Below are 11,357 nucleotides of genomic sequence, written 5' to 3'. Positions count from 1 at the left end.
CTGAAAAAAATTCTTTCATTTTTAATATTCTAAAGAAAACCCTGCTTACGTAAACAGCAACACTAAATGAATGAATAAATTTCTTTATTATCACTTTAAAAACTACATTGTGAAGTAATAATATGCATGTAAATAAATACACTCACATATAAATGAATAGTACTTAAATATGCATGTGTACATTTAAGTTGTTTTTATGTATCTCATACTCACACAGATAGATAAGATAAAATGTTATTGAAAAAAGCTGTTAAGCTTTTGTGTCTCTTGAATAAATCTAAATGATTCAATACAACCAGTATTTTTGTTTTTGATGATTTGGATTTCTTGTGGTTGTCTATTTTTGTTGTGTCTGTGTCCGGACGCCAGGGGGCGGTGTCCAAAAAACACACACACAAACTGTTTTCTGAGTCTTTTCCGGCTGTAGCGGAACTCCGGGCTTTCTTTCCCTGTGCCGTCAGCGGACTACAACGTGTCCCGACAAAATGGCACTTTATAATTTCAAGAAGATTATGGTGGTTCCCACCGCCAAGGTAAGTTTTACCTTTTGTTAACATCGCGTTTTAAAGCGGCTGAGGTTCGGTGCGGCTCGCTGTGGGAGATGGCAGGAGATAAAAGATGGTGGAAAAGAAAACACGTGCCGTACTGGGCTGAAGAGAGACCAGCATGTTTAAGAAAAGCAGACTTCAGGCAGAAAACTGCTACACTGAGTCTGACATGTCGTTATATGTGAATAAACAGCCAGTAAAAGTCTGTGTTAGCCGGTGGTAGCTCTGATTTTCGCTTTCAGAACTGCATTCACAAATCTGGAGGTTTACGTATGTGTTTTCTTACCTCTGTATAAGTTTAAGGCTGTTTGTTTCATAGGTTTCTGTTTCCTGTGAGCAGAGACACTGTTGCTCACTTCGGCAGGTATAAGATACTTTCATCACCTCATGAAAACAGGCCCAATGACTCTCGTGTGGCTGCGGTGGTGTCAGTCCTTTTAAACACTACGTTGTGGCGGCCTACTATGAGAAGACAGTCATGAAAGACTCTGCCTTCTTTCCTCAAACAGTTTTTTTAATATAACTTGTATGCCGAACTTTAAAAAACACTATAATTCGTGTTAAGCGTCACATAAAATTGTGTTATAAGCTGCCTGATTTGGCCGGTAGCCGAGTAAACATTAAACTGATTGGTTTCTCAGGGAGGTCTGGCTGGATTCTAGGAAAACCGATTATATGAGGTTTAATGTACTGAATTACAGGGAAATGGAATTTTCTTGTACGTAATGTAACTATTCGTGTATTGATAAACCTCAAATAGCCAAATAATTAAAGACAGAGGCCAAAAATAAAATCACTTTTTCAGATGATGTTATAATGAATTGTTTGTTTGTGGTGATCTATGGCTGACCTTTACCCTGTTTAAATCTGTGCAGGATTTCATCGATGTCACTTTATCCAAAACCCAAAGGAAGACGCCCACGGTGGTACACAAACATTACCAGATTCACCGTATCCGACACTTTTACATGCGAAAGGTGAAGTTCACCCAGCAGAACTACCATGACCGCCTCACGCAGATCCTCGCCGACTTCCCCAAGCTCGACGTAAGAAAAGAAAATTTGAAACGGACTCATTTCATTTAAATATCTGGTCAAACTCGTATGATTCTTAATGTTACTTGATGTTTTACATCTCCTCAGGACATCCACCCTTTCTATGCTGATCTAATGAACGTCTTGTATGACAAAGATCATTACAAGTTGGCCTTAGGACAGTTAAACATTGCCAAGAATCTGATTGACAAGTAAGTTTATCTAAAATCTAATGCTGGTTATTGTTGTGCTGTGAACACTGCTTTCAGATCTTTGTTCCTCCTGATGTACAAATCTGAATCAAAAGCCTCTCACTCTATTCACTAATGGATTTCACTGATGGATCTAAAGCTTTGACATCTTCTGTGGTGTTTGCATACAGTGCATATTTTGGAACCTTGGAAAAATATTTGTGTAAGGTGATAAGATATCGTTTGTCCATTTTCTTAAAGCCTTTGTTACTCAGTGTATTTATTGATTTCTTACCTTCAGAATGAGAGTCTGGTTTCAGTGCATCTATGTGAGCTTGGTGGGTATGCTGATGCGCTCAATAGGCCTGTTTTTGTAAATGTCTGGGTTTCATTAGACGATTCAGTTTAGCAGCCACTGCATTGTTTTTCTTGGCCTTCATGCATTTATATTACACCTTCAGAAACTTCAAGCTACAGAACAGCTGTGGCTCCTGCAGGAACAGGCACTGATTTATGGAGTGCTCAATTTGCTTTGCGTTCTATTGGCAGTGCTTGCATTTACAGTAGATTAATTGTGCAGCCCTAGTTACATCAGTGTGTTACTGTAATCACATGTAAGCATTGGCAGTTGCCAGTATTTTTCTTCCTGAAATGATGGTGTGGTCTAGAGCTCTGACTTATGACCATTATTTATTTTTTATTGCACAAAGAACAAGAGGATGATGGCAGAGTGCAAACATAAGAAACTGTCTGCCGCTGCTAACAGGATGTCAGGTCCTTGCAAGCATCTGCAAGACAGCATGCAAACACAACGTGAAGAACCTGAAGCTGAGCGTAATCAGACCTGCAATGTAGCAGCAGGACTTCACGTCTTTGATGCCTCCATTTCCACCTGTACATATTTCTACTGTCGAATGTGTTGATCGCTGTTAAGTGCTTCTGTTTGGGCTGGTTTTCAACTTTGTTGTCAGCTTGGTGTTAAAATTAAAACTGTAAAATGATCACACACGTCTCCTGTGTGTCCTCGGAAGGTTTATATTGTTAAACAAAACTATGTGAGTGTTTCAAAGTAATGCAAAAAGTAGTGTCATGAATCACTTTCTCCAGAGGATAATCAAGTAATTTAATTGATTACCTAAAAAAAGTGACTTGTACTACATTACTTTTCTGAGTAACGACCCCAACGCTCGTCTAGACTTACTCTCCTATAACAAAGTAGTGAAGAGGCATCTTTTGTTCTTTCAGTGTTGCCAAAGACTACGTGCGCCTGATGAAGTATGGAGACTCTCTGTATCGGTGTAAGCAGCTGAAGCGAGCTGCTCTCGGGCGTATGTGCACCATCCTGAAACGGCAGAAATCCAGCCTGGAGTACCTGGAGCAAGGTGAGCAGAGTTTAGGCTGTGATTGAGAAGCTGAGTCCGTCCAAAATCGTACTTTTCCTTTTAGCTGAAAAGTTTGAGTTAGGGCTGCTCAATTAATCGAATTTTAATCACGATTACGATCTGGGCTTTCAACGATCATTAAAAATGACTGAGCCGATTATTAGCCCCTCCCTCATGCTTTACTCTTGCGCTGCTCCGTGTGGCAAATCGAGCGCACCTCTCTGCATTTCGAACACGTGTCACAACAATTAAGAGCAGCGGTCCCCAACCTTTTTTGCGCCACAGACCGGTTTATGCCCGACAATATTTTCATGGACCGGCCTTTAAGGTGTCGCGGATAAATACAACAAAATAAAACTAGTACCGGTACCGAAAAAAAGAAAATTTATTCATAACACACGTGAAAAGACCCAGGAAAACCGAGTAAACGATAAAAACGATAACAAAATAACGCTGAAAACCGATAAAAATCCTGAAAACTATACATTTCACATCTGAGCCTCAACTCTCGCGGCCCGGTACCAAACGACTCACGGACCGCTACCGGTCCGAGGCCCGGGGGTTGGGGACCGCTGATTAAGAGGACCCGAGGGAAGCTCGGAAAGCTAAGCAGAAGTTATTTGGAGAGGAGAGTGACTGCCGTTGGTTGAAAAGAGAGGTAAAAAAAAACTTCAGTGGTGTGGAAACATTATGGGTTCGCGGAGTCAGACGTGGATCAAGTGGACATAGTGTGTAAACTTTGCTACAATGTAGCTGCACCACAGAGCAACACTGCAAAGTTCACTAAACATAGATGTTTACATTTTTCATTTATTTTTTATATTGCAAACATTTGCACTGTTATCAGTATTTGCACTATTTTATATTATTTTTTGACAGTCTTTAAAGTCATTATTCAATACATTGTTATTGTTAAATAAATATCGTCAAATAATCGAGATCTCAATTTCAGTGAAAATAATCGTGATTATCATTTTTGCCATAATTGAGCAGCCCTAGTTTGAGTAGTTCAGTCTGTTTCTTCTGTCTCCATACATAACCGTTACTCGTCTTTCAGTGCGTCAGCATCTGTCCCGTTTGCCAAGCATCGACCCAAACACGAGGACCCTGCTTCTGTGCGGTTACCCCAACGTGGGCAAGTCCAGTTTCATCAACAAGGTAAATCCCAGACACATTTATCACGATTATTGATTTCCACTCTGAGCCAACTTTACGAGCAAGATTTTGATTAAACTCTTAAATTATCGCACTTACTGCGCTTGCACTGCTGATTAGACTCAGACTGTATTTCGTTACCCTGTATATTTACATGTGTAATGACAAGTTGAATCCTAATCCTAAATTATTATAATCTAATGTTTCTTTTTCTGTTTGTACTGAACAGAGATTGCAATCACTAACAGTCGCCTCCATCTGCCTGCTTTCAGTGTAGCTAACAGTGTAACTGGTTTCTTCCTTGTCAGGTGACCAGAGCTGATGTTGACGTCCAGCCGTACGCTTTTACCACCAAGTCTCTGTTTGTGGGTCACATGGACTACAGATACCTCCGCTGGCAGGTGAGATGATCCTGCTCGCCTGAGTTTTACTGTGGTTATCATCTCATTGGTAAAAATGAACTCCAGGACAGTGGACGTAAAGCATGTGAAAATGAGGTTTAAAAGGAAAGCTTTGCACTTGTTTCAGTACACATTGTTTTCTTGGACTTACTTTGAATGGCTTTGCATGGTTGAGTTCATCCACTCACTGAAACAAGCCACTTTACCCTGATTTCCCTTCCTTTAAGCCAGCTGTCATCTGATAGGCTGCCCCTCATAAGCAACGCTGGGGCAGAATAGAGCAGCTTTTGTACTGATAGTCTAACTAAACATGGGATTGGTGATCTTAACTCTTTACCTGCAGAGCTGCTGAAATTCTTCCTGTTTGTGTTTAATTTATATGAAAGCTGTTTTTCTTTTATTAGCCTTACGATCATTATTGCTGAGATTTGCCTGTACTAAATGATACTATGTATGTGCTTAAAGTTGGCTGAGAGTCTGGACAACTTCACGAGACCACACAATCCCAGGAAAAATAAACATGGTAGAAATCAGCATTTAGTTTTATCTGTTTTAGGTTATAGTTTTGGAAATCTTGTGAAAATAAATGTGACTCCTGCAGGAAAGACATTCAGGACTTCAGGAGTTTCTTATTTTTTTGCTTGGATTTTGAGGAAAACAAAAATGGCCACAGCGTTTTGTCTCAGGTTTAAAAGCAGTTTCCCTAGCAGAGTTCACTTAAGCTCAAACTAAACATCTTGAAATGCATCCTGATAAATCTAGCATAGGTGCTTTCCCCTCACTCTAAAGGAGGAGTGGGAGCTGTTTTCTCCTAAAGGTGGATTGTGAGACAGGCTGACCTAAGACCATTTTAGTAAGCTACCACCTCCTGTTGTTAGTCAGATGCTAACTGTGTGTTTGTGTGTAGGTGGTGGACACCCCCGGGATCCTTGACCACCCTCTGGAGGAGAGGAACACCATCGAGATGCAAGCCATCACGGCTCTGGCTCACCTCAGGGCGGCGGTTCTTTACGTCATGGATGTTTCTGAGCAGTGCGGCCACACCCTGCAGGAGCAGCTGGAGCTCTTCAACAGCATCCGACCCCTGTTCGCCAACAAGGTCAGACAGCAGCATATCATAACTGCTCTGCAGATGAGTCAGTCCCTGAAAATTCACCCACTGGACCCCCTCAAAATCAGCTGATTTGTTATCTACAAGAACTTCAGTCTAAGCAGTCACGCAAAAAATGTCCGTCATACTATGAATATTTTACGAGTTAGTAAGGAGGGATGGGTCTAATATTTGTGTCTCTTAATTCAGATGATCATTGTTGATGACTTCACAAACACTTTCAGGGCTGAAAAAAAAAAAGAGATTTAAGCTGTTTTAAAAACTGCAACCGGTCTCCTGATTGTGTTTAGTGAAGTGTGTAGAAGCCTGTGCCGTCGTATGCCACAAGAAAACTGCCCCAAGTTGTAAAGGGAGTGAAGTGAGACTTTGCTAAGAGACACTTTGGGTGGATTTACAAAAATGTTTGTTGTTTAAACATGTTTTTGAACCTGTACTGATGCTGGAAAAAAATACCACATATTTTAAAAGCGCCAAATTTGACCTACCCTTATTTACTTTGAGGACATCTAGCTCTGAAACATTTCCTAGTATCAAGTTAAAATTTCTCATGGCTCAAATATGCAAAAGTTACTGTAGAAAAAAGAACATCTGATCTTGAGGGGGTCTGGTGGGTTTTCAGGTTTAATTGACTTTTTTTAGCACTCACACTGTTGGTGATTGTTTTTGTACCCCGCAGCCTCTCATCATTGTGGCAAACAAATGTGACGTGAAGAAGATCAGCGAGCTGTCTGAGGAGAACCAGGTGGGTGGTTTACAGGTTGCACATCTCAAAGACAGGAATGTGTAGGATGTGTTTAAGAATTTGCTTAACGCGTTAAATGTCCTCTTTGTTGTCAGAAAATCTTTGCAGACCTGTCTGCAGAGGGAATCCCCGTCATCGAGACCAGCACCCTGACAGAGGAGGGCGTCATGCAGGTTAAAACCGAGGTGAGAAACAGCCGACTCGGGCTCGCTCTGGTCCCGGAGCGTGTCAAGTATTTGATCTCACCGTGGCTGCCATCTTTCTTTCAGGCGTGCGACCAGCTCCTTGCTCATCGCGTCAACACCAAGATGAAGGGCAAGAAGGTCCACGATGTTCTCAACCGGCTGCACCTGGCCATGCCCGCCAAGAGGGATGAGAAGGTCAGTCAATCAGCTCTTGAATGGCACTCTTAAACAGTTTAAAGCTGTTTAACGTGAGACTTTTGCTTTTTTTTTTCTTACATTTGTTAAAGGTTAAACCTGTTCATGTTTTCAGGAGAGGCCTCCGTTCATCCCAGAGGGAGCCATGATGCGCAGGAAAGCGATGGAGGTGGACGCACCCAAACGCAAACTGGTAGGTGTGGTGGGAACTTCAGGCTTATAGCAAAAGAGCAAGCATTTACTTAAGCTCTTTACTTTAATTTCATTGTATATTTAGCTTATTTTACCGAACCCGGAGACAATAATCTTTCTTTGACTCTAAATAGCAAAAAAATGAGTAATAATGAGTTTTTCTTCCTCTGCTGAGTTTAATTCTCTCTGTGCGGCTGTTTGTAAAATGTTTACTGTTCTTCTTACAGGAGAGAGATCTGGAGTTGGAGCTGGGTGATGACTACATTCTGGACCTTCAGAGTAAGAACTGCTTCCCTTTAATAACGGAGCTGCTGCTGTGACATTTCAGACCATCTATTCACTGCCGTTCTTTTTTTTTTTTTTTTTTTTTTTTAGAATACTGGGATCTAATGAACGAGGATGAGAAGCGTGATAAGATTCCTGAAGTGTGGGAGGGCCACAACATCGCAGATTTCATTGATCCCGGCATCATGAAGGTGAGCGTCTGCTTTTGCATGTGCACGAAGGCCTGCAAAGGTTCACATTGCTGAGATTCTGCAGACATCTGTGTGCAAACAAGGACACCAACTGTGAACGCTTCCTCTGAGCAGGCTAGAGCGTCGTATAAAATGAACGGCTGTGGTTACCTGCTGTTTACATCTGTGTTTGTGTTCTTCCACAAAGGAGAAGTTCACATTAAAAACGTAACAGCCTCCAGATTAATCTGGGGAAACCTACTTCCCTTAACTGGTCCTTCCGCCATGCCAAGAAACAAAGGGCACAAACTGTTAAACAATGAAAACCACAAGATCCTTTATGATTAATAGTGACTGGGTTCATTTCTGTGTAGCGAAAGTGCATTTTCCTGTCATCTACTGTTCCTCTGTGCTTTTGTTTTCTGCTACACGAGCAGAGGACACTAATCTCTATAACTAATGCATACCTCTATATTTACTCCTGAACTATTCGTGCTGTTGTTTACGACCACACTGATATTCCAAAATGTAGAAGATAATGTGAACAACTAAAGAAATATAACCTATTCTGAGCTTTTAATGATAACAACTGAACCACTGAGGCCTTCAGCATGAATGTAATGCATTTATCTCCAGGATGCTCTCAGAAAGGCTTAATGAAGAAAAAGAGGGATAAGGCATTTGTCAAATGTGTTTCTGCCCTTTAAACTCTGTCCTCTAAATGTGTGTTTGTTTTTCTCTCGACCCTCACAGAAACTGGAGGAGCTGGAGAAGGAGGAGGAGCTGAAGGAGCGAGCCGGGGAGTACGATTCTGACGAAGAGAGCGAGGACGAGGAGATGCAAGAGATCCGCATTCTTGCCAAACAGATCCGCGAAAAGAAGCAACTCAAGGTCCTGGAGTCGAAAGAAAAGGATGTGCATGGACCTCGCATGCCCAGGACCGCCACCAAGGTGAGCAGGGCTCAGTTTAAGCTACTCACCGTCACCTTGCTGGAGTTGAGATGTGGGTCAAATTTAAGTACAGCTGCCTTCAAATACTTTATATTGATTGTTCCAAACATAATAAAAATATATGCCGACATAGCAGATTTCCCCCCTATTCTTTAATACCTGTTGGTGTTTAATTTCTTTGATGTCAACAAACATCTGAGAGCTCAAACTGTATCAAGTGCTGACAAATAGGTGAAAGAATTATGAATGCGTTCCTACTCATCACCTCACCTCTGCTGGTCGCTATTCCTGTTTTTCGAACATGGAAAATTTGCTGCACTTCCAGCAGAATAAGAGACTTGACAGCAGGTGAGAATCAGCAGATTAGAATCAAATATAAAGACGTCACATCGTTGGCTGAACATATGTAGGGACAGCGTGCACACAGGTTGAGCTGCTGGGTCCTTATAGCTGGTATGTCTTAAAACGGGCACATATGAAGCATATTCCCTCAGTAATCGACACTGCACTCAAAACATCAGTGGAAAAAAGAATCAGTGGAAAAACGTGGCATTCATGGAAACCAGGTTATGTGCTCATCATCAGTTACCATGGTGATTTAGCCAGGTTTAAGAAAGAAAAAGGAAAATGAACCGCTTTCAGGACAAATTTTGAAGGCTCCACCTAGTGGAGCTTTTTACCCAGAGTTACTCCGTCAAGCTTCAAGCTGGTGACTCCTTTAGTTCTTTGACTGTCTTTTGTCTTTTGAGCCCACGTTTCACACGGATGTCTGAGCTCATGTTTGTGTTTGTTCTGATATGTTCAGGTTGAAAGGAAGCGGCTCGAGAAGGAGATGGGTAACCTCGGTCTGGACATGGACGACAAGGACGATGTAAGTTCTGATTTGAAATCGGCGCCTACAGGATGTATGTAACTGAATTAATGATAATGATATTAAGTTATAATTACAATGGTGCCCACGGTAACAAATAAAAAAGAGGCAACCTTTTACTATGTGGTTTAATAGTAAAAAGTTGTCAAACTGGGGCGTGGAATGAGGCTAGGTTTTTATATTATTTTGTTTATTGCTAATAATAAAGGATAAAATCTTGCTGGGTTTGGTGCGTGGACTGTTGGAGTTTTAATATAAGGGTTTTTGAATAGTTACAGTGAAATGTTTGTTTCAGTATGATCTTCTTTGAACTCATTTTATTTTGGTAAATATGTGTCTTTTTATTTATATTTTCTTTAATTAGTTTGGTTGTTTTGAGATTTATTTGTTTTATTTACATTATTGAAGAGTTTGTAAACTCATTCATGTTTCCATGGTTACGTGTTTCTTCGGTGTTGATGGTGTTGATGTGGTCTCATGTTCTTGTTCTTCATACTGGTTCTTGATGAGTGAATCTTTGGAGATGTTTGTGTCTTAAGTGTTTCCTGTCGTGTACTTTCAGAGTCACTACGCGCAGCAGGCCAGACGCTCCCGCAGCGTCGCTAAGAAGCGTAAGCGTGAAGCTTCGGCCCCTCCGACGTCCCGAACCCGCAGCCAGAGCGCCTCCCGTCCACCCCGAGACCAGTCTGGTTTACGAGATGCAAAGGTACGAGGCTGTGGAATTGCTCAGCTTTTAACTAAAATCTGCTCTGTGATCGACTCGCTTATTAGTCCTTTAGGTTTTATGAAAAGGTGGACACATCAGAGATCTGTAAACATTAGTTGTTTCACACAATTAATCACAAAGTGGCCAATACTGAAATAACTGAAGTCTTTGCCAGCTTACCTTTAATCCAGTTACCTTCTGCAAAGAAAGATTTGATCCTAAATGTTACTCGCTGATGTTTAATCTCAGAGGGTCAGTTTAGGCTGAGCTGACTGCAGCGCTGTCAGTAAACCAACAGAAACCCTAAATACCTGATTACCTTTGAATTCCTTTTTTTGTCTGACCAACAAGGATTCACTTAAACTGCATACTGTTGTGTGCAGGAATTACTGCATTTATCAGCAGTTTTATACGTTACTAGTAGTTTCAGCTTATTTAAAAGGTTAAAAATACAATTTCATTGTTCTTATTTCTTATTTTTTAGCTCTTAAAAAGCATCAAGTGTGATTTTAATTTTTTTTGAAGGTTTCTTTTTGCTTTCATTAGTGACTGTTGAATCACAGGAAGGAGTGGATTACATGCAGTAACTAGTCTGGGGTTCAAAATGTAATAGATGACATGAATCCCTCGTTCTGTAAACTGACCGCTGGCTTTGTCCGTTTGTTCATCAGATGGCGAAGAAGACGAAGAAGATGATGAAGAAATCCCAGAAAGACATGAACCGCCAGGGCAAGAAGGGAGAGGCAGACAGACACGTGTTTGACCTCAAACCCAAACACCTCCTGGCTGGGAAGAGGAAGTCGGGCACCACAGATCGCAGATAAAACTGCTTTTCCTGGACTGTTGACACCTGGACACTCTGCTGGCACCATTGCCGGGGAACCATTTACATGATTAGTGATTATATTAATACCAATTTTCAGCTCAAGCATTTGCTCATGGAAGTGAATCTCAGCTGTAACGAAAACATAACTGTATTGAATGGCAGAGACTTTGTAGTGGTTAATGTCTTACTGTGTTACTGCAGTAGTTCATGTGTGAAGCTGATTTGTATTCAGTATCAGTAAAGTGAAACCTTTTGCCTTACAGCTCGCATGTGGCTCTACTTTGGATAAAGTGATGATGATGCTTCCTTTAGAGTCTCTTCTTGAGAAATATTAACACGGGAGCCAAATAAACACATCGGAACTAAAATATCTCAGGTGTCATATTTTTCTCTATGGAGTGATTTTATCTTA

General features: G+C 41.1%; 1 protein-coding gene across 1 annotated transcript; it reads left to right on the top strand.

The window, feature by feature from the left end:
• The first annotated feature begins 381 nt into the window (after positions 1–381).
• Positions 382–11,313, top strand: gtpbp4 (GTP binding protein 4). The gene is made up of 17 exons (XM_004574580.6): positions 382–533; positions 1,424–1,594; positions 1,691–1,794; positions 3,019–3,155; positions 4,213–4,313; positions 4,619–4,711; positions 5,619–5,810; positions 6,499–6,564; positions 6,660–6,749; positions 6,834–6,944; positions 7,060–7,137; positions 7,364–7,415; positions 7,512–7,612; positions 8,345–8,542; positions 9,348–9,413; positions 9,976–10,119; positions 10,791–11,313. The coding sequence occupies exons 1-17, from the start codon at positions 486–488 to the stop codon at positions 10,941–10,943; spliced, it is 1,905 nt and encodes a 634-aa protein (XP_004574637.1). The 5' UTR covers positions 382–485; the 3' UTR covers positions 10,944–11,313.
• Positions 11,314–11,357: the final 44 nt, after the last annotated feature.

This window comes from Maylandia zebra, linkage group LG18 (genome assembly GCF_041146795.1).
Source record: "Maylandia zebra isolate NMK-2024a linkage group LG18, Mzebra_GT3a, whole genome shotgun sequence".
Taxonomy (NCBI): domain Eukaryota; kingdom Metazoa; phylum Chordata; class Actinopteri; order Cichliformes; family Cichlidae; genus Maylandia; species Maylandia zebra.
Note: the sequence above shows the minus strand (reverse complement) of the source record. Positions and strands in the feature narration are given on the sequence as shown.